General features: G+C 33.9%; 4 protein-coding genes across 8 annotated transcripts; 3 read left to right on the top strand and 1 right to left on the bottom strand.

Annotated features, from left to right (window-relative positions):
• The first annotated feature begins 1,132 nt into the window (after positions 1 to 1,132).
• LOC149901202 (COX assembly mitochondrial protein homolog) lies at positions 1,133 to 1,809 on the top strand. Its single transcript, XM_090112058.1, has 2 exons — positions 1,133 to 1,371; positions 1,447 to 1,809. Exons 1-2 carry the CDS (start codon positions 1,299 to 1,301, stop codon positions 1,743 to 1,745), a joined length of 372 nt encoding a protein of 123 aa, XP_089968184.1. The 5' UTR covers positions 1,133 to 1,298; the 3' UTR covers positions 1,746 to 1,809.
• On the bottom strand, positions 1,798 to 3,695 carry Tsen2 (tRNA splicing endonuclease subunit 2). Of its 5 annotated transcripts, none has more exons than XM_090112056.1 (4): positions 3,656 to 3,695; positions 2,310 to 3,203; positions 2,011 to 2,135; positions 1,798 to 1,934 (listed from the first exon to the last, which is right to left on the bottom strand). In XM_090112056.1, exons 2-4 carry the CDS (start codon positions 3,121 to 3,123, stop codon positions 1,800 to 1,802), a joined length of 1,074 nt encoding a protein of 357 aa, XP_089968182.1. In that variant the 5' UTR covers positions 3,124 to 3,203; positions 3,656 to 3,695; the 3' UTR covers positions 1,798 to 1,799. The 5 variants fall into 5 exon arrangements, with proteins under 5 accessions (XP_089968182.1, XP_089968183.1, XP_089968180.1 ...); XM_090112057.1 differs by having other exon boundaries at positions 2,310 to 3,197; positions 3,656 to 3,679; XM_090112054.1 differs by having other exon boundaries at positions 3,449 to 3,670.
• A 348-nt stretch (positions 3,696 to 4,043) lies between these two features.
• VhaSFD (V-type proton ATPase subunit VhaSFD) lies at positions 4,044 to 12,369 on the top strand. The gene is made up of 11 exons (XM_090112059.1): positions 4,044 to 4,242; positions 4,320 to 4,401; positions 4,500 to 4,680; positions 5,112 to 5,321; positions 6,902 to 7,099; positions 7,953 to 8,087; positions 8,664 to 8,849; positions 9,093 to 9,280; positions 10,047 to 10,235; positions 11,284 to 11,397; positions 11,836 to 12,369. Exons 1-11 carry the CDS (start codon positions 4,179 to 4,181, stop codon positions 11,909 to 11,911), a joined length of 1,623 nt encoding a protein of 540 aa, XP_089968185.1. The 5' UTR covers positions 4,044 to 4,178; the 3' UTR covers positions 11,912 to 12,369.
• A 776-nt stretch (positions 12,370 to 13,145) lies between these two features.
• Arp5 (Actin-related protein 5) lies at positions 13,146 to 21,113 on the top strand. Its single transcript, XM_090111777.1, has 12 exons — positions 13,146 to 13,353; positions 13,467 to 13,632; positions 13,746 to 13,912; positions 14,170 to 14,361; positions 14,656 to 14,886; positions 15,161 to 15,282; positions 15,481 to 15,561; positions 15,969 to 16,130; positions 18,488 to 18,651; positions 19,454 to 19,591; positions 20,086 to 20,240; positions 20,784 to 21,113. The coding sequence occupies exons 1-12, from the start codon at positions 13,248 to 13,250 to the stop codon at positions 21,086 to 21,088; spliced, it is 1,989 nt and encodes a 662-aa protein (XP_089967903.1). The 5' UTR covers positions 13,146 to 13,247; the 3' UTR covers positions 21,089 to 21,113.
• The last annotated feature ends 210 nt before the right edge of the window (positions 21,114 to 21,323 follow it).

The raw sequence follows: 21,323 nt of genomic DNA, 5'->3' as shown, positions 1-21,323 counted from the left end.
TTTATTTTCTTTTTTGCTGACCCTACCATACGTCAGTGTCAGCTTTGGCCGCCATTGAAGATTCGTTTCTTTATGCTACGGCCACACTACCTTACCGTCTACCGGGCTGTTATCGCAATAATTATGGCATTAAATTACCGTCTAAATTACTGCATGAACTGGTGTGGTTACACTAGAGTTTACCTAGATATGTCGGTAATTATTGGCATTTACCGCAGCAAAAAATATTAGTTAATAAATATATAATATGGTTTCTGTAATAATTCATCAGGGATTCTTTTTTATTTTTCAAATCATCTATTGTACTTGGAAATGATAAATTTTGTTTGATCCGACATAAAAATCGTTGTGTAGTACACTGCGATTTTTATAGTTCTTCTGTCGGGTATCCCAAAGAGACGGTTCAGATTTGAATATAATTCCAAAAATTCGAGCGCCATTGAGCGCTTTTTCATTTGACCACTCCATGTCGGTCGATACGTGCATCGCCGGTGGGCGATGAGCTCATATTGCACACTGGACAAACGGTAGTGTGGCCGCAAACGCAATAATTACCGCAGTAATCTTCTTTGATGTGCGAAAGAATACCGCCGCCGGAGCTATTGTCTACCGCCATTTGTCATATTGTTTGGCATTGTAGAATTATGGCCATAAGTCGTGGTTACACCTAGGTGTTGTTTAAGTTGTGGCAATAATTATTGGCATATCACGGTAGTGTGGCCGTAGTATTAATGAACTGCGTTATACCCACAGGTTATACCACAATTTACAAAGCAAATTATAATTTTGTTCTCAATTTCAAACGATGTGGACATGAAATTTTGCTCAATTTACTGGAAATTATATATTATATTTTAAATGTGTGTGTTAATTAAGATAAAATATAACTGACTATGTATTAGCGATTTTAGATAAAACATTCTTCACAGCCGGCGTTTAATCGATAGCAAAATTATTTACCAGATCTTGCGAGCAATGTTCGATAATAATTATTTAACTCCTAAATAAGCTCCTAACTTTTACCAAAGTATAAAATAAATTCCATGTACACTAGCTTATCCTTGAGCTTACCTATTCAAATGAGAGTCTCGACACTGACACTTGACAGTTATCTTACCTGACAATTGACATATGTCAGACGTGAAGTCAACATACAGCTGATTTCACGTTACCTATTTTTTATAAAAAAAATATTATTCATGTAAAAATACTGTCTAGTGGATTGGAAATTAGGAATTCAGGATTTTTAACGAGGGATTGAAGTTGCATCGCATTTTAGATAGATTATACTCACCATCATGCAAACCATGACTACTACAATAGAACCTTCTGTCCTACCGCCGAAGTTTTCGGCAGGGCCGAAGGGCTTAGGTAGGAAATAATTCAAATTGCTAAAAACAATAAGCTTCAATTCTTAATAACTCATAATCCCAATTTCTGCTGCAGGAGATCCTGATGATAAATCATTAAGAAGAGTAGAAATCGAAGTTTTAATTCCAAAACTCATGAGAGAAAAAGCAAAAACCGAGAAATGTGTTTCAGAAGTAGCAGAATTTAACGAATGTGTGAAGGAATCTTCAGTTTTTATGGTTTTTAATTGTAGAAAAGAAAATAGTGTAATGAAAGCATGTTTAGGTGATTGGTATAAAAATCAAGATTTCATAAAAGAATGTACAGAAGAATATTTAAAAGAGAGAAGTGAATATAGAAGAACAGGAGTCAAGAAACCTATAAAACGGGCCTAATTTAAATTTGTTTATTGATATGTTTAGCTATTAGTTTTAAGAAAAATAAATGTTTTAGTCTTCATCATTGTTTATTACCACTGGAATATTTCTTGTTAAAATAATTTCTTTTACAGTATATTCGCTCAAATCCTTTGGTAGTGTTATGTTCTCTTTACTGGGCTCAATAATTTCTATGATTATTATTTCCTGAAAACAAATGGATTCATATTAATATGTGTCTTGTAATAAGAAATAATTTTATATTTTTAAATGGTTTGCATACCTTGACAGTTGTTGCCGCCATTCTCACATGCCCTAGCATAGTGAGCCAGTCTTGTGATTCTTGTTTCTGTTTTATAACTACTATATAATCAGAATGGTTTATCCCTGGCCCTTCTCTGTAGATCACTATAAGAAGTTAAAAATTAATTTGGATTTGTATAAAATGTAAACTGAAATATTTTATTTTCAGCGAGGATGAGAATCTTTAGATTTTTTCAGTGAAACATAAAATAAATAACTTCTACTCTTTCGCAATTAGGTTAAATATTGTTAATATGATAAAAAAGGTATATTCCTTACAGAAATCTCCACCAAATTTAATTCCAGGTTTTACAATGTAGCCCTTAGATCTATAATAGTGATATACAATATATTTATTCATAAAGTAATGATCTGCTTCATTAAATAATTTCCAACAGTCATTTACTTTCAACAATTTATTATCAATGTTAAAAATTTGCAAACAACCAAGTCCATACAGCAGAAAAAATGCTTCTTGCTTTGTAAGCATTAACTTTTCTTCTAGTTGAATTTTATTGAGACAGCACTTTGGCTTTAAGTTGGCAAAATAGTTGTCATCCTCTGAATCACTATTTGGGACTATAACAACTGTTTCTTTCTTCTCATTACTGCAAGTTGTATCATCATAATTATCACTCTGATCCGTGTCACAGGGCTCATCATCACTAGATACTAAATCTATTACATCCTTGTTTGCCCGTTGAGCACTATCATGCAGAATCTTTGATGTTAAACTTTTAACATTAATTAAAAAGTCATCAGCTTGTGGAGCTGGTTGGGAAGAACTAAACTTTTTGTACCAATAGTTTCTTTTCAAATACTGTCTTTTTCTCATGATGCATGGACTCCCATCATTTTTTATAGATTTAGGTCTTGATCTAGATTTAGTGCCTTTACCAAAACACCCCATATGATAAAGCATTGCCATCTCCTCAATGCCTCTTACTTCTACTCCATAACCATTATAATAACCAGTAAATATAATTCTCATTGAATTATCAATTGGAAAACGTAATGAAGATTCAACATCCATGGGTAATGTATTATTAGGGTCGATATTTTGACAGGCTTCCTCTGTTTGCAAACTAGTCATGACAAAAGAACTGGCTGGTTCCCAATTTTATTTTTAGCAGAATGTGTCACAAGTCCAAACGCGAAATTATGAATCTGTAACTTAAAGTCAATTTATTTTACAAAATCAATTATTATGAATTACGATACAAAATTACAGCCTATTTCAGTGCACTAAATTGTTCAAGTTAAAAATGGAAATTCCGAAAAAAGCGGCAAAAACAAAGGACGAGGAAATATTTAACCGTAAGTAACCTAAACTTTCCTCTTTCACATTTTGTATGAAACGCAGTGAAAATCACAAAAATTAAAGGTCACTGTCTATAAATTCAATACTTAATATTTACATATAATTATTCAAGCATTGGATTAATTTCTTCTCTATTCAAATTTCAATAGGTACCATAAGTTTAAAATTGGTTCATCGTACTGCAATTAAAATTTATTTTATTTGCGTGATATTTTTCCAGTGGTATTTATTTATTTTCGGATAGAATAAAATTATTTTAATAATATTTAAAATAGGTAGGTATAAAATAGTCAAATGCTCCTACCTACACCTAGTTTTGCAATAATTTGCATTGCAAAAAAATAATTTATTCCGTTTTTGACTTCAGTGTTTTCAGTTATAAAAATTGTTAATTTTAATAACATAATTCATGTAGGTGTAAGTGTAGGGTACATGGATTATTATGTTTTATTAAAATTGAATTTTTAATTGTGTTTTTATTATTTATATAACATTTATAATATTTTCATTAGTGACATTAATGTGTTTAATTAATTTCTAAACGTTTTATCAGTGTCGACAACATTCTATCCATAAAATACTAGATCTGTGCAGAAAATTATATATCTGTCTCTCTTTTTCACAGCTCGAAAAGTCTACATTAGAGAAGGTAAGCAATAGCATAGACTTGGCATAGACAATCAATCAAAGACAACTTCACTTGCATAAGTCACAAGACCTCTCAGCTGAGTTTTCGATCTCCCATTTTTGTGTTTTCGGAAAAATAGTTTCCGTAAATTTTATTTCTCTTGTGTGTGGGGTTTTCTTCCTACGATAAATTAGCCAAAATGGCTAACATTCACGAAGAAAATGTCAGCAAACTTATCCCATCGCTTGGTGATGATAAAATCGGTAAGTTTATTGGTAAGTCGCAAATCCAAAACACTAATACAAAACTTTCAATTATCTTCATTTCCCTTTTCTTCCAGATATGATTGCAGCAACCAGCGTCCTACAAATTAGAGCAAGTGAGATTCGCCAAAGCCAAATTAATTGGCAGTCGTATTTGCAGTAAGTGAAGTAACAAACTCACATAATAATATGAGATTGATCTTTGTGAATGTCTTTTAGTTATAATATAGTGAATAATAATAATCTATACATTCTAGGTCGCAGATGATCACCCAGCGTGATCATGACTTCATTGTCAACTTGGATCAGCGCGGCCAAAAAGATTTGCCTGACAAGAACCCTGAGGCCTGTGCTGATGTGTTCCTGAACTTGCTCACTCACATCAGCAAAGATAACACCATCCAGTATGTGCTTGTACTGATTGATGATATTTTATCTGTGAGTACTATTATACTAAGTGAATATATTAATTTATTTATTCTACAATAATTCCTCACATGATGATCACATTGTTTGGCAAAAAATATTATGTGTTATTCAAGTAAAGTCATTTGAAACTATTATTACAGATATCAGTTATTCCTAAAAGGTTAAGGTATTTTTTTTTTTGGGAATAAATATTTCAAAGATTATTGTTATGTGACTATAATAATTATTATGCTTCTATGATGCCCAGAATTTTATGTTATATTTGCTCAGTTTGCAACATTTGCTCCATCTTCATCACTTGCATTTATATGCAGTGAATAGGAGGTGTGATATAGGAGGATATAATAAATTAAAACTTACTAGAAATTAATTTAATTTCTGTATGGTATTACTTCTCATGTGAAAAAAAACTAGCTAAGCTAGCCCTACAATGTTTTCAGGAAGATAAATCCAGAGTGAAGATATTCCGCCAATCAAGACACGGCAATGTCTGGCAGCCGTTCCTCAACCTGCTGAACCGTCAGGACGAGTTTGTTCAGCACATGACTGCTCGCATCATCGCCAAGCTGGCCTGCTGGCATCCGCAGCTCATGGAAAAGAGCGACCTGCACTTCTACCTCTCTTGGCTAAAGGACCAGCTTAAGTCCAACGTGAGTAATATTTTTTTTCTTCACCGCACCAGCATGGTCAGTTTTTTTAAATGTTTTTTTTTTATTGGTTTTCTGATCTGACATCTTCAGATACAGTTGTTTATTTATATTTAATACACGTTATAATTATTAAACAAAGTGATATTGGAAGGAGGAAGACTATTTTATTAATTTAATATAATGGACAACTTGTGTTGGACAACTTGATCAGGTGATGCATCTGCTCTGTTGCCTCAAAAAATCTTTGATTTTTATAATTTCTCTTAGATATAATGTGAAGTACCTCTTTCTAATAGATTTAATTTTAAAATAAATGGGTTTGGTATTCTAGTGCATAGTAATCATTTATATGTGATTGCATGTTAAATGTGTTCAGTAATATGCCTCTATGTTATTTTTGCATGTTAAAGTGAAAACTCATATTAAACATGTGTTTTTAAATACAATATATAAATATGTATTTATAATTTAATTCAGATAATTAAAGGAATATTTATTGTGCAGCTGAATTTATACTTTTACCTTTCACATTACATATGTAGGTAAATTTGTAAATACAGTGTATGTGTAAAATATAAATATTTCAATATTAAATATGTATGCTTTTTAAATAGTTCTTTAAGTGTAGGTACTTATTAAAAAGTAAATGCTTACTTAAAATGCTTAGTTTGATATTTTAGTTCCTGATAGTCATGTTTTATATTTGAATACATTTTTATCTGAAGATTTTAAAAGGATTAGCAAAAAGTTGGTCAATTTATAATAATCTGAATATTTTGGAAAAATGTTCTCCTTCTGTCGTATTTTTTATTTATTTATTAATATAAGCAAATCAGCAAATGAAAAATTTTAATTTATTTCACATGCTTGTTCTTGAACACAATTTAATTCAAGCCTAAATTTGCTTCAAGTTTTAAAATCTAGCTGATAATATTTTTCAGACCATTACAGATACTGGCTTTATAACAATATGATAATGATCAATTATAAATATTGTATGTACCTACCATGTTACAGCTAAGAGATTTTCTAAAGAAACATGGACTACAATATAAATATTATAAAGTATATAATTTCAGGAATTATGTTTTTAATTCGAATTTTACAATATTTAAATTTTTGTGTAAAATCATGTTTATAATTATCGGAAGGAAAATGTAATATAGTTTACAAAAAGTAAAAGAATATATTTGTTGTTATATTTTAATTATTATAGTTGCATTTATTATATATGTACTAATGTACTCTGTAATGTAATTAAATATATAAGAATCATGTATTAATTTCATTATATATTTATTTGAATAATATATATTATCACTGTATTGAAACTGTGATTTTTTTAAGTTTATTGATATACTAACTTTACAGAAATAATGTGAATAATAAAGATATTTCTCAGCCTTATCAAGCTTTAGGCTAAGCTCAACATTCCCATCCTAACAACAGTTAACAAATACTTGAACGTCTAAACAAACGTAAAGTGTTGTGATATCATCTTCACCCAAGCATCATGCATCATTGGGATGTTATGGAAGTGGTTTGCAATTTTATCACCGCGAGGTTTGTTTTCTGGCAAGGCGGAGAAAATGTCTGCCGAGTTAGCGCATGCTGAGCAGGTTATGTTGGAGCACGAGAAACAACATTTCTCCGATAAACACGTTAAACACCACAAGGACAAAAGCGCGGACAAGGCCGACAGTGAGAAATATTCGAGCCTTTACACCTCGTTCGATGTACTGAAATCACACGGGGACTTGCATCCTGACCTCCACAAGGTATTCTATGTCGGCGCCGCAACATGTGAATGTAATAAAGTGTACAATAACTTCGTTGTCGACTAACATGACTTTAAGTTTAAGTACTAATATCGAAAGGGCTGAACGCCTCAGTGCGCTTCTGTTATCTATGTTATTAACTCTTTGATTAACAAAATGCTTGTAACTGCCCACGCACAAACGTAAGGTGCGTTGTTAAATAACTTTATTATTGTACAAAAGTGATACAACACACATTATTACAGTGTTGCATGTGTTAATATTAAAATTTGTGATTAAACTTTATATTTTCTAGCGATACTAAAATCTAGAAGGAGAAGTATATTCTTCTTTTTGTAATTTTGCTTCATTTCTTAGAAAAAAAATATTGTAGCAATAATTATTATTTTATGTTGGTAACTATGTATACAATGGATAAAGAGTTAATCAAAAAAATGTTAAACAGATTTGTGGATGTGACAATATTTAGACCGAAAAACAAACAAGATAATATGTCGACAGTTTATAAAAATTACTATACAAGAACCAGCTTTCTTTGTTTAGTTTATTTATGGAATAATGAAACATTCTATTGTATGCTTTTTATGTAATTTAGTTTATATTGGCACTTTAATCAAATAATTACTATTATTGTAAAGTTAGTTTGTCAATACATTCAACAGTATTTTAAATTTAAATGTTCTTTTATCAATTTTTATTCAATATATCTGTTATAAATCTTTTATCAAATGTTATGATTATCAATACACGGCACTGTGCATGTAGTGAGTAAAAAAACACCAGCAGAATTAATGTACGCTTTGCAAATACAATATTTTGAACATAAATGTTTATTATATTAATTTTTGTTCAGAACAACGACTACATCCAGTCGGTGGCCCGTTGCCTGCAAATGATGCTGCGCGTCGACGAGTACCGTTTCGCTTTCCTGTCTGTAGACGGTATCTCCACTCTGCTGTCCATTCTCGCTTCAAGGGTGAACTTCCAGGTAATTGTTTATAAATTTAGGAGAAGCTTTTTAATAAACAAAACATGTTTGTTTTTTAATTTTTTTTAATATTTATTGACTACTAGTCAAGATATAACCCAGTTTTCGTTTAGTTTTTGAGATTCCCGATTGACACTTTATATTTTCTAGCGCTGCTAAAATCTAGAAGGAGAAGTATATTCTTCTTTTTGTAACTTTGCTTCATTTGTTGGAATTTATCACCTACAAATTTTTCTGATAGGCACTATGTCAATTGCCCGTATAGAATAGTTTAATATCTATTGATTCAGGTTGAAAATAGCTCGGAGACTACTGGTATTTTTTTGGTTGAATAGAAAAGATATCTAATAATTAAAAAAAAAATACAAATATATTAAATACAAATACAAAAATATTATTATTAAAGTGAAACTTTTATTACATCGTCTCAAACTTTTTGGTCTGTGTAGCGCATGTCGCGTGACGGTCGGCTGCCGAGTAGGTATAAAGCAATGTTCGGAACTGTTCGAACAGTTTCACTTTTACCGTGGTTTCATAAAACCACACAACATTTTTTTTCATTTTTTTTTGTGACAGGTTCAATACCAGCTAGTATTCTGCCTGTGGGTGTTGACATTCAACCCGCTGCTCGCTGAGAAGATGAACAAATTCAACGCCATCCCCATCTTGGCGGACATTTTGAGCGACTCGGTCAAGGAGAAGGTCACCCGCATTGTGCTTGCCGTGTTCAGGAATCTGATCGAAAAGCCTGAAGACCACCAGGTTTGTGTAAACGAGATATTTTTTTTAATTTATAATTTAAAAAAAAATGTAATTTTTATCTTAGGTTATTTTTCATGTTGTTATAATGTTTAGCATTTCACGTCTATTTTAGATCCTGGTTTATTTGTATGTGTTATTTATTCAGAATTTTTTCTAAACAGATAAAAAAAATGTGTTTTCCCTTAGCATAAAAACAAATTCCAGAACACCATGCAATTTTTAATCTATTTTTATTAAAAACAGGTGGCCAAAGAGCACTGCATCGCGATGGTGCAATGCAAAGTGCTGAAGCAGCTGTCGATCCTCGAACAGAAGCGCTCCGACGACGAGGACATAATGAACGACGTGGACTTCCTCAACGAGCGCCTGCAGGCCTCCGTGCAGGACCTCAGCTCGTTCGATCAGTACGCTACTGAGGTTAAGAGTGGACGGTGGGTACTTTTTTTGGAAGGACGGTTACAAAAAAAAAAGTTCAATATTACATAATGGTTACAATTCAGATAAATTAATAATCTCAGTATAGGAATAATAATATAGTTCGTATTTAAATTTTATAGGCGAGACAGGTAAAATAAAAACATTTTAAAATAAAAATGAGTTTTTAAAATTGTAATTTACAAATGACACACATAAAGGTCTTTTACATTTTCTTTCTTGGGTTCGCATTTCACCTTTTTACACCTATCGTTTCTCTCAAAAATGCGCCATTATAAGGGTTCATACGCATTATGCGGGTAGCCCGCATTGCGGGTAGCCGTCCGGCTGTCCGCAGGATGCGGTTGAAAAACCGTTGCGATTTGCGGTCATGTCGATCCATTACAAAGATGGACGTGGAAGAAGCTATTTACTTCATTTACACACGTCACGTAAAGAAGAAAAGCAAAGAAAGAAGTACTGGGAGCATCCTTATTTGCAAACACGAGATGTGAGCAAGCATTTTGCAACCACGTGCACACACTCACTCAATGGCGGGCAGCCGCAGACTGAACCGCACAGTGCGTATAGCAACCGTCCGGCTGGCCGTCACTCGGGCCGCAGCTCTCCGAGCAACCGGAGCGGTCTGCGGGTAGCCGCATCGCAGTGCGCATAGAAATGAATATTACATACATAATTGTGCTTGCGGTCAGCCGGACGGCTACCCGCAATGCGGCTACCCGCATAGTGCGTATGAACCCTAACAAGATATTTTTTTTCCAGTTTGGAATGGTCGCCCGTGCACAAATCGGCGAAGTTCTGGCGCGAGAACGCGGCGCGTCTGAACGAGCGTGGGCAGGAGCTGCTGCGGACACTAGTGCACCTGCTGGAGAAGAGCGGCGACCCGGTCGTGCTCGCCGTCGCGTGCTACGACGTGGGCGAGTACGTGCGGCACTACCCGCGCGGCAAGCAGTGAGTATACACACACTCGTGCACCTGCTGGAGAAGAGCGGCGACCCGGTCGTGCTCGCCGTCGCGTGCTACGACGTGGGCGAGTACGTGCGGCACTACCCGCGCGGCAAGCAGTGAGTGTACACACGCTCTCTTTGAGTATATACATTGACCCATTTGTAACGCGTCTGAACAAGCGCGGGCAGGACCCGGCCCCGCTCTGCCCCTTTCAGTGGTGGCAACGCCGCCTGCAACTACAGGCGGGGCACTGGGTGGGACCTAGTGGTCCGAGGTATCGTGTCCGGGAGGTGTCCTGCTGCAGTGCGATCGAGCTCGCGTGTTTTTTTTTTTTATGTCAGAGCAAGCAAAGGGGCAGGTGGGCCACCTGATGGTAAGTGGTCACCACCGCCCAAAAACACCTGCAACGCTTCTAGTGTTGCAGGTGCTTTGCCGGCCTTTTATGGACAAATAAGCTCTTATCTTATCTCCGCGTGTATCGCGGGCAATCTGCGAGCTGCAGCAGGGAAGAATGTCCGTGGGTGCTTCACCGCCGTCGCGCCACGAGTCAAAGGAACGCGGCAATTTATAGTATGCGACAGCTAAGCATGTTCGAACAGGAAACAGTGACAACTATATTGACAACTACTCATCCACAAAAATATTAAATCAAAAGTTACGTCTAACAATAATATATTGACCCGTTATTAACCTGCGCAGCAAGCAGTGAATATATACACCGTGTCTGAGAATATACATTGATAACGAACTTCTTGCCGGCTCTGCTCTGTAAAGCTAGAAGAGCTTTAATGGTCTTTTTCCTAGGGATGGTTAAAAATATATGAATACTATCTGCGCTCCGCGGTTTCACCCGCGTGACTCCGCTTCTGTTGTTCTTAGCGTGATGATATATTATAGCCTATAGCCTTCCTCGATAAATGCGCTATCCAACACCGAAAGAATTTTTCAAAATCGGATCAATAGTTCTTGAGATTAGCGCGTTCAAACAAACAAACTCTTTAGCTTTATAATATTAGTATAGATATCTCATTTATTTGTTTATTTTACCCAGTATCATTGAGCAGCTTGGCGGTAAGCAACGCGTGATGTACCTCCTCAGCCACGACGACCCCAACGTGCGCTACGAGGCCCTGCTTGCTGTTCAGAAACTTATGGTTCACAACTGGTGAGTGTACTACTAGTGTACAGATATAAACAAAATAAAAAATGTGTGCGTGTACTAGTGTACACACGTAAGGAGTGAAACTTCTTTATGACCTTATTTTTCAAAAAATAATTTACTATATTATGCAACTTTACAGAAATACGTCGAATCAAAGATGGCGCGTAACGGAAAAATGTCACGCGTAACGAAAAAATGTTACACTAAATTTTTTTCCAACCCCGATAAAGAAGTTTCACTTCAAAAATGAAGCGTAACAAAATGTCCCTCACAATTTATGTAGTCGATATTTTTTTTTTCTTAAAATGTTCCCATGTAGTTGAGTATAACTATGGCAAATATGTAGTTACGTTTATAATAGTGTTAAGTTTCTCACGCATAAATATGTTTGTATTTGTCTGAAGTCTAGTGATATAATGATTAAAATGATCGTTATTACAGGGAATACCTCGGCAAGCAACTGGAAAAGGAACAAATTGACAAGCAGGCTGGATCTGCAGTTGGAGCTAAAGGCTAAGCCCACCAAAGTATTTAATATCGTTATTGTTATCGTCTAGAAATCTTGGTCGAAAGTTTAGCCATTGTTATGATACAAGTATTATTATTACATTGTAAATAAAATACGTACAAAAGATCAAGTTCATTCAGTCGGAACCGCTTGTTGTGCTATTTATAAATTAATATTTTCAAATTCGTGTAAATACAGAAAAATATTGTTTGTTGTTAAAATAAAAACTATTATATTTTACTGATCAAGTATTTATGAATGCCTTTAATAGAATTTTATTTATCACCGCTGTATTATTACATTCCTATACGAGTTTTATTATTGTTATTGAAATTGAGAATCAAATGCTTATTACATATGGTGTATTATTTAAATTGTAAAATGTAGACGTTTTAGCCACTTGTGTATATGTAACAGAGCGCCGTTAATAAAAGTATGGAAATATATAATATTTATTTTTTAACCCATATCCTGTTTTAATACATAAGCCCTAAAATATATAATTTAAACTGACTCCCCGACTGTGACATCGCCCGAAGGAGGAAAAAGGAATCCTAAACGGTAAAAAACCAGGTTGTATCAATGTTTAGACTCCTTATCTATCTCCTCGCACGAAAATCAATACAATAAAATCGCTCAATTGTGACGTAGAAAATGACAAACAAACCACGACGTACAATAAATTTTGCATTAGGTATACATATTAGAGCAGGCTCCAAGGAGATGTTCGTTTGCAAAAATAGCGGACCTAAATCTGACTTCTGATATATATTGTATAGGTCCCAGACATCCTATAGACAGATGTTGCCAACCAGTTTTGTGGTACCCCTGCCCGCACCCCGGTAATTAAATATGGCATACAAAGAAAAAAATAAAAATTTCCAAAACATGCCGTGTGGGGTATCAAATGAAAGAGCTTATTGAGTAGATCACGAATATATAGCATACTATATACATTTCTTACACTTTCTCTAAGATTTTTTAGAAAATTTACGAAAATGGTCCATTTTTGAGTTAACTTTAAACCACTATAGATTGAAAACTCATGAATATATTTTTTAAATTATTATTTTTGTGAAAAAATGCAAAAAAAAATGTTAAGAATAGTAGTTTATAATCTGTGCAGCAACAAAAATTAATATTTGTAATCTGTCAATCTCGAAAGTCTGCTGTCTGTGGCTGTCTGATTGCTGACATTTGACATTTCTAAAACGTAGTAACTAATACTTAATCTGTGTTCTAAACCATTTGTTTTGAAGTTTTGAACCGGTGTTATTTGAGAATCCACCACTATTTACTCATTATTTTTCATAAATTTTGAGAAAAAAGCGTATATATACACATAATGGAGGATGTACTTATACTTAAAGATTACAAAACAGTTCCGGATATAGTCCATGAATACGGACCAACTCTAAAATTTGGTCATATACCTTTAGTGATAGACAATGGTAATTTAATTATAATTTCTGATAAAACTTAAGCTTTTCATCGTATCTAACTTAATAATGAACATAACTATTCTCATGATTTTGAATTCTTATACAAAATTATACTTTAATAGGTTCTTATCAGTGCAGAGTTGGATGGTCAATAAATGATGAGCCTCACTTGATATTTAAGAATCTCATAGCTCGACCTCGTAAAGATCGATGCAAAAAGGATGCAGAACCACCAGTCACTCCTCCAATTCAAATTGGAAATGATATCGTTAATATTGAAGCTGTAAGGTAAGGTTTTACATATCTACATTTATCATTGTGATATTAATTTCAAAGCTAGTATGTATTTTTAAGTACCTATATTCTTCAAATTAACTGTATATCTTTGAAATAATTTTCAGATTTCAATTAAAGACACAATTTGATAAAAATGTTGTCACACACTTTGAGGTGCAAGAGCAAGTCTGTGATTATATTTTCTCACATTTGGGTATAAATAGTGAGGGCTGTATACCACATCCTATTGTGATGACTGAAGCATTTGTAACTCCTAATTATTCAAGGCAATGTAAGTAGAATTATTAAGAATGAATTGTTTAAAAATCTAAAATAAAGAGTTAATCTGAATTTTCCACCACAAGCATCAGCCTCGTGATATAATATAATTATAAATTTAAATGACTAACATAGAAACAATAATTAAGATTTTACATTATTTATGTTATGCCTAGAATATTAGAATATGATATACATCATTCAGAATATATTCATTATCAATAAGTAATTTATTTTATTTTATATAAGTCTTCATGTTTTTGTTTTTAGTAATGTCAGAGTTGTTATTCGAAGGCTATGGTGTTCCAGCAGTTAGCTATGGCATTGATTCTTTATATAGCTTCTATAAAAATAACATTGGAGATACTGGTTTGATTGTAAACTGTGGATATCATTCTATACACATCATTCCTGTTCTAAGAGGCAAGGTTGTTGCTGAACATGCAAGGAGAATTAATTTAGGTAAGTTGCTATACAAAATAAACAAGTGTGAATTCACTTCCAATAATGTTAAAAAGCCTATTCATAGTAAAATAGGCAAAGGAAGGAGAGGGAAGACTAAACTCAATAATGAAGTAAACAATTAAAACAATTAAACAATTTATTTATTATTATAAAAGCATATTTTAACTTTTTGCACCTCATTTATTTACTTTCATTATTGATCTGTCGAAAGGCTTGCTATTTTAAACAGTATTATGCTATATTTTTTCAAAATTTTTTGCATTATAAAAAAAATTAAATCTTATATTCCAGGAGGCAGTGAGATAATTTGCTATTTACACAAATTGCTGCAGTTGAAGTACCCAGTGCATGTGAATGCAATAACCATGTCTCGCATAGAGGAGATCTTACATGAGCACTGTTCTGTAGCTCTGGATTATCAGGAGGAAATTAGAAAGTGGGCAAATCCCGACTATTATGATGCCAACGTAAAAAGAGTTCAATTACCATTTGTACAAAGTTCTAGTTCTTCAGGATTAACAGGTAAATTATATTATATTTCAGAAATGACATCTTAAAGTATAATTGCCATCATTTTCCACTTATGAGACAGTAAGTTGTATAGCCATAATTAATCCGTCAGTCCTCGGATCACAGACACAATAGAAAATCTATTGTGTCTCGGCCCGATCGGGCCGCTCGGTGGTCAATGGGTTAAATAAAAAATACAGTTATACAGAGGCATTTAACCTTATGAAAATATTAGTTTTAAAATTACTATTTCATTTGTATATTCAATTTATTCATATTATTTCAGCTGAACAGCAAAAAGAACGTAAAAAAGAGATGGCGCGGCGTTTACTGGAAATTAATGCAAGGAAACGGGAAGAGAGGCTTGCTGAAGATGAAGAGCAATTGAACCAATTGCTTGCTCTACAGGTAGGCATTGTGTTCCAATTATATAATTGTAAATAGTCAACTCTATGTACTACAGGACAAGATTTTTTAAATATTTTTTAAAATTGCAAATTTTGTAGTAGAACAATAGTCACCTTAATATTGTTATAAGTGGTTTTATACTTAAATGAACCTGTTATATTACATTCGATTTATTCTGCACTTGTATGGTCTTTCTAGGATTTAATTGAAGATGGTGACACTCAGGAATTTGAAGATGCTATAAAGAGTTTTGATATTAAAAGTTATGCAGATCTACAAGTGAGTTGAATTATAGAATTTTTGTATGTTTATTTAATGATATGTGTCTTAATCATGACTTTAACAAAAGGAAAGGTAATCTAGTATAATAATATATATATATTATAGGTAATCCTTGATAATTACTTTATTAAAACTAAAAGTAATAATTAAAAACAATTGTTATTATAAGTATTTTTTGTAGTTCCACCCATGTTGCATGCATGTTTTCAAATATTGGCAGCTTTTCATTTAACAATATAATATAAAGACTTGATAAAGACAAAGCATAAAATGAATAATCAATATGCATATTATATGTAAGGTTTTCTATACATTTAAAATATGTATCTGAAAACCAGATTTTACATATTGCCATTGAAATAATTATTAGTTGGTACAATTTATGTTGGCAAATAAATTTTCAGCGTCAAATATCGAACCTGCATATGCGAATAGAAAAGAATAAGCAACGTATAGCAGCCGCTGCGAACCCTGATGAGGTGGTGGAAACTCGACCCACGGGCAGGTTCCAACCGCCTACAGACCCTGAGGCGTTTCAGGCGTGGTTAACTGAGACTAGAGCTAAGGTATTTGACATTATTTGAAGTTCTTTCTTTCTTGTTTTGCGTTTTTCTTTCTCACCAAATTTTTAGTATCGCCATTACGACTCGCCCTAGATCGATTTTTTTTAATAAGATGTAGAATTAAGATGTTTAAGTTAGAAAGATTAAGTGACATGATAAGTGTTAAATAAAAAAACATTATATGAACTTATACATATGTAGAGCTAAAATTTCTAGTCTAGAAATGTTTGTGATTGCTATTAAGACATCACAAATTTTAATTTGGTACCTGGGTCATTTTCAAAATATTTGTACATCACGAAATTGTCAGTAAACTGTTTCGTTAGGAAATGTCAGGAAGTTGTAAAAGTAAGGCTGCATTCAGAATAAGGTAATATAACATATAAAAAAGTAAGAAGTCACTAGTTAAAAAAAAATATATTTTTAGTTACAAAATAATCAAGAAACAATCAATTTTTATAATTCTCTGTTTGGTTTCCCTTTTATTTTCTTCTATCATTAGCTTCTTTCCATTTTTGTCTTCGAGCTTCTTTTTCACTGTCATTAAGATCTGATATTTTTCTTTGTCTTTGTTTCACTTTCTCGAGGTGTTTTTTCCTTTTCTTTTCATATTTTTCAGGGTTTTGCTTTTTTAGTTTTTCAATGTATTTTTTTGCCGTTCGGCACCGGTTAGCGGCATTCTGAAACTAAAAAAAGCTGTTGGATATATTATGTATTTTGAATAAAAATAAAAACAAAAGTAAGCATCACTCGTGTGGGTGGAAAAGCGATCAACACTAAATGCAATAAGGCAAGCGTTATCCCATCAGAAACCACTTGTAAAATTGGAGGCCAAGACTCACTGATCCGCTTTCACTATAAAAAAGTTATCAGATCCCAGGAAAAGTCAAGTCCCTAAGCCCGACTTTACTAACCCTACATCATGGTTTAAAAAAGTATGGCCTGTAGTTACAAAAAAATAATCTTGAGAGATTTATTGTTTTTCTCCTTTATTTTTATTCGTTACATTAATTTAACACACATTTTAATATCTTATTTTCATACTTTACACATGAGACCACAGCTTTACCGTCTACAATTTACTGACGTCAGTAAATGTCAAGAAATTGTTCGTCAGTAACATGTAAAAAATAACCTAAGAAATACTTTTACACAAAACATAATCACATTTACCATTAGATTGAAAGTGTAATCTATTACTCTAGTCATAATTTAAGTATATTACAATTGCGGTAGGTGAATTCTTCAAAATGTACTTACTTTTGTTGAGAATACGTCGTTAGGAAAATGTAACTAAATTTTTTGCACAGCACACTACAGGACTTCTTCCATGTCTGGACGACGAACAAAATGGCGGCGCGTTAATGTGACCTTACTTTTCGTGACATGACCAGTTTTGCCAATGATTAGAGTTAGATTCCTCTTCTTTGTGATACAAGAAGTTGGTTAATTATGTCAATATATCAGTGTCACGAAATTGTAACGATTGATAGGGACATTTTATAATATGTCATTCTTCGTTTATTTAAGGTAATTTAAATAGTTTAATCTATCAGATATAACACTTCAAACATTGCTTTTTAATTATGATACAAAAAAATAGGAAGTTTCATACAAAAATTCTGATAAAAATATTGGTTTTCATTGTCGTCCACATAGGGGACAATAAAAAAATGTATGGAGCTTTTTTTGTTACTTTATTTTCACATTAAATTTATGTAAGAATTTGAATCGCAATTCATTGCTTTTCATCAGAAATGATATGCAGTATGCTTAAGTTTAGTCTGTAAAACGTTAACAATGATTTATTTCAGTCGTAACCATATTTTTTTCGAAGATTTTTTAGGGGGACAAACATTTTGTAGTAATGTACAATTATTTTGAAAACGACCCACCTACCCTAGCTTTCTACATTTTAATAATTGCAAAGTTAGAAACAGTACACTATTATATATCTTGATAGCTACTGCACTGCTAGTTATTATTGAATTCCGTTCTGCGATTTTCGCGTGAAAGAGCAACAAACAAGCATACACACACACATCTATCCTCACAAATTCACCTCCTACTAATATTATAAATGAGGATGTGTATGTGTGTGTTTGTGACTCTTTCACGCAAATACTACTGAACCGATTACAATGAAATTTAGCATACATATAAAGGGTAACTTGGATTAACACATAGGATAGGTTTTATCGCGGAAATCCACGGGAACGGGATCTATGCGGGGTTTTCTTTGAAAACGCGGGCGAAGCCGCGGGCGGAAGGCTAGTTTATAATAATTACCTATTATTATAAACTAGCCTTCCGCCCTTCCCGTAAGATAAAATTTAATTACAGTATGTCATATGCAACAGTACACAGAAATAGTGTCCCGTCGTGAGGCGCGTCGTGCCCGCCGCGCGGCCATGGTGAAGCGGCGCACGGCGGCCGCGGCCGAGCGCATGCGCGTTATATCGCGGCTGGCTGCTGCTGGCGACGAGTTCGGTAACCAGGACTCTGACTGGGATGTGTATAAGAGGTAGGCTTAGTTTACATAAGGACTCCCGGGACACGGGCCACCGGCTACAAGCACAAAACACCGCCACCGGCATATTGTTCCTGTTTTCATACATTTTATATGGAGTCGCCGCACTACGCTACACGCTTCTTATTTCTTGTGGCAGTGCTTGTGGCTATTGCGAGTGGCTCGTGTGCGGCGACACTTAGAGTCAGCAAAGTGAGCGAGTGGGCGAGCTTTGGGAGATCATCTACAGAGGCCTTTACAGATATATTGCTTTTTGAATAAGTTGACAGAGACTGATATAGATCGTTTAGCACCGTCACTTTCCCACACTGGAAAATTTTCTGCTTTAAGACATCATGATTCAAGGTATAATTCAATATGCATAGTCAAAGTGCAACAAATAAAACTCCAATATTATTTATGAAATACTTTTATTAAAAACTAGCGGTCCGCCCCGGCTTCGCCCGTGGTACATATTTACGTTTTCTCTACATAAAAACCATCCTCGTACTTCAAGGAATATAATAAAAAAATAATTATCGAAATCGGTTCAGCCGTTCTCGAGTTATGCGCTTACCAACACATTTTGCGATTCATTTTTATATATAAGATTCATAATTACATAGTATGGACATAAAGTTTTTTCCTACTAAAGATTTGCTGGGGTAAAATTCACGTTACCGTGCGTTGTGCCGACTTGGAGAATTCTAAGGATCCGCTGTTATTCTGTTATTAGTTTATTGTACAGAATTTATCTTCTTTAATTATTTAATTTATATTCTTCTTCTCTATAACTTATATTCTTATTGTTATACAGTATAAGCCGCGACGCCGACTCCGACTCGGACGCGGACGGCGAGCGGCTTGTAGAGCTCGAGGAGGCTCTGCGCGAGCACGAGCCGCCGCCGCCCTCCGCCACGCACCACCAGCTGCACCTCGCCATTGAACCCTACCGGTAATCTATACTATATAATACACCTCCATAATATTTAAAAACACACGTACATCAATGTAAAAACACGCTCTCATCAAATGCCCATATACACGTACACACGGTTTATTATTTATTTATTTATTTATTTATTTACTCTTTATTGTACAACAGTCTTATAAAATAAAAGTAAAACAAAACTATTCAAAATGTTCAAATAGCGGCCTTATGGCTCAAAGCCACATCACGGTTACACGTAACCTCATGCGCATGTACGCAGATTTATAAGCCCGTACATACACTCATACGCACGCAAATATTCTCAAATGCACGCGTATACGCTTTAACGCACTCACACGCTCATGTATAGGTCATACCGTAAAAAGTCGAAAAATTATTACTTTAATGTACTCTTTGCCGTGACAAATAGTAAGTATCATGATATAAAACAGTTTATACATTATTCAGACTTCATTAAAGATATTAATATTTATAGATTTAATACGATACAATTTTAGGGCACCGGAATTAATGTTCCAACCTTCAATGATGGGTAACTTAGAGGCTGGTTTAGCAGAAACAATGGAATACGTCTTCAAACACTTCAGCCCTGAAGATCAGCTCTTGCTGGCAAATAACGTCTTTCTAACAGGAGGATGCTCCCAGTTTCCTGGTAAGTATTTGCTAAATTATGATCAAATACAAGTAGATTGAATTCAAACAAATTAAAAATGTGTGCGTGTACTAGTGTACACACGTAAGAAGTGAAACTTCTTTATGAGCTTATTTTTCAAAAAATTATTTACTACTTATAAGTAATATGCAACTTTACAGAAATGCGTCGAATCACGCATGGTAAGGATAAGAAAAAGTAACGGAAAAATGTCACGCGTAACGAAAAAATGTTACACTAAATTTTTTTCCAACCCCGATAAAGAAGTTTCACTTCAAAAAATAAAAATAATTTAAGTTTATCAGTCAAAAAATCAATAATCTTTCTTCCTCACTTTTCACGTTACAGAAAAGTATTTGTTAATTTAAGACCCTTTTCCCAAAATATTCTATCTAGTAAAAAAATAGGTAATTGATTGGAACATATATGACTGATGAAATCCTCATCAGACTTTTATAAAACATTAATTCCCTCTTGGTAGCAATGTGATTATCAGCACCTTCTTTCGTTAGTCAAGTGTATTCTATTCATTTATAATTACAGGTCTCAAAGAGCGACTGGAAAGAGAACTTCTAGAAATGCGGCCATTCCAATCGACACATAAAGTGGTAATGTCAAACAACCCCAGTTTAGACGCGTGGTACGGCGCGAGAGATTTCGCGGGAAGCAACGAATTTGAAAACTGGTGTATTTCCAAAGAAGAATACTACGAAATGGGCGGAGAATACTTGAAAGAACATCACGCTAGTAATAAATACTACAAGAGTCCAGCGCCTATTGTGGACACCACGATGGCCCCGGCTGGTGACGCGAATGTGGTGAAGGAAGAAATCGTTGTAGATTGTTAATTTTGTAAATAAATATTTGTATGAATGTTAGACTTTTATTTACCCCTGCTTGGTATCCTTTCCATAAGATTCGACACTATCTCTCGTCGAAAACACAAATCATGTGCATTTTAGAAATAAAACAAGTTTTTTTTTCGGATTAAGTCTCAGAGAGGAAGTCATATTATTGTCAAGAATGTAAATAGTCTAAAAAGAAAAGAGAACGCTTTCGTTTTCGCTTTTGTCGAACGATGTA

This window comes from Colias eurytheme, chromosome 17 (assembly GCF_061535395.1).
Source record: "Colias eurytheme isolate Ceu_HAF_F1 chromosome 17, ilColEury1 Martin Lab GWU primary, whole genome shotgun sequence".
In the NCBI taxonomy this organism is placed as follows: Eukaryota; Metazoa; Arthropoda; class Insecta; order Lepidoptera; family Pieridae; genus Colias; species Colias eurytheme.
Note: the sequence above shows the minus strand (reverse complement) of the source record. Positions and strands in the feature narration are given on the sequence as shown.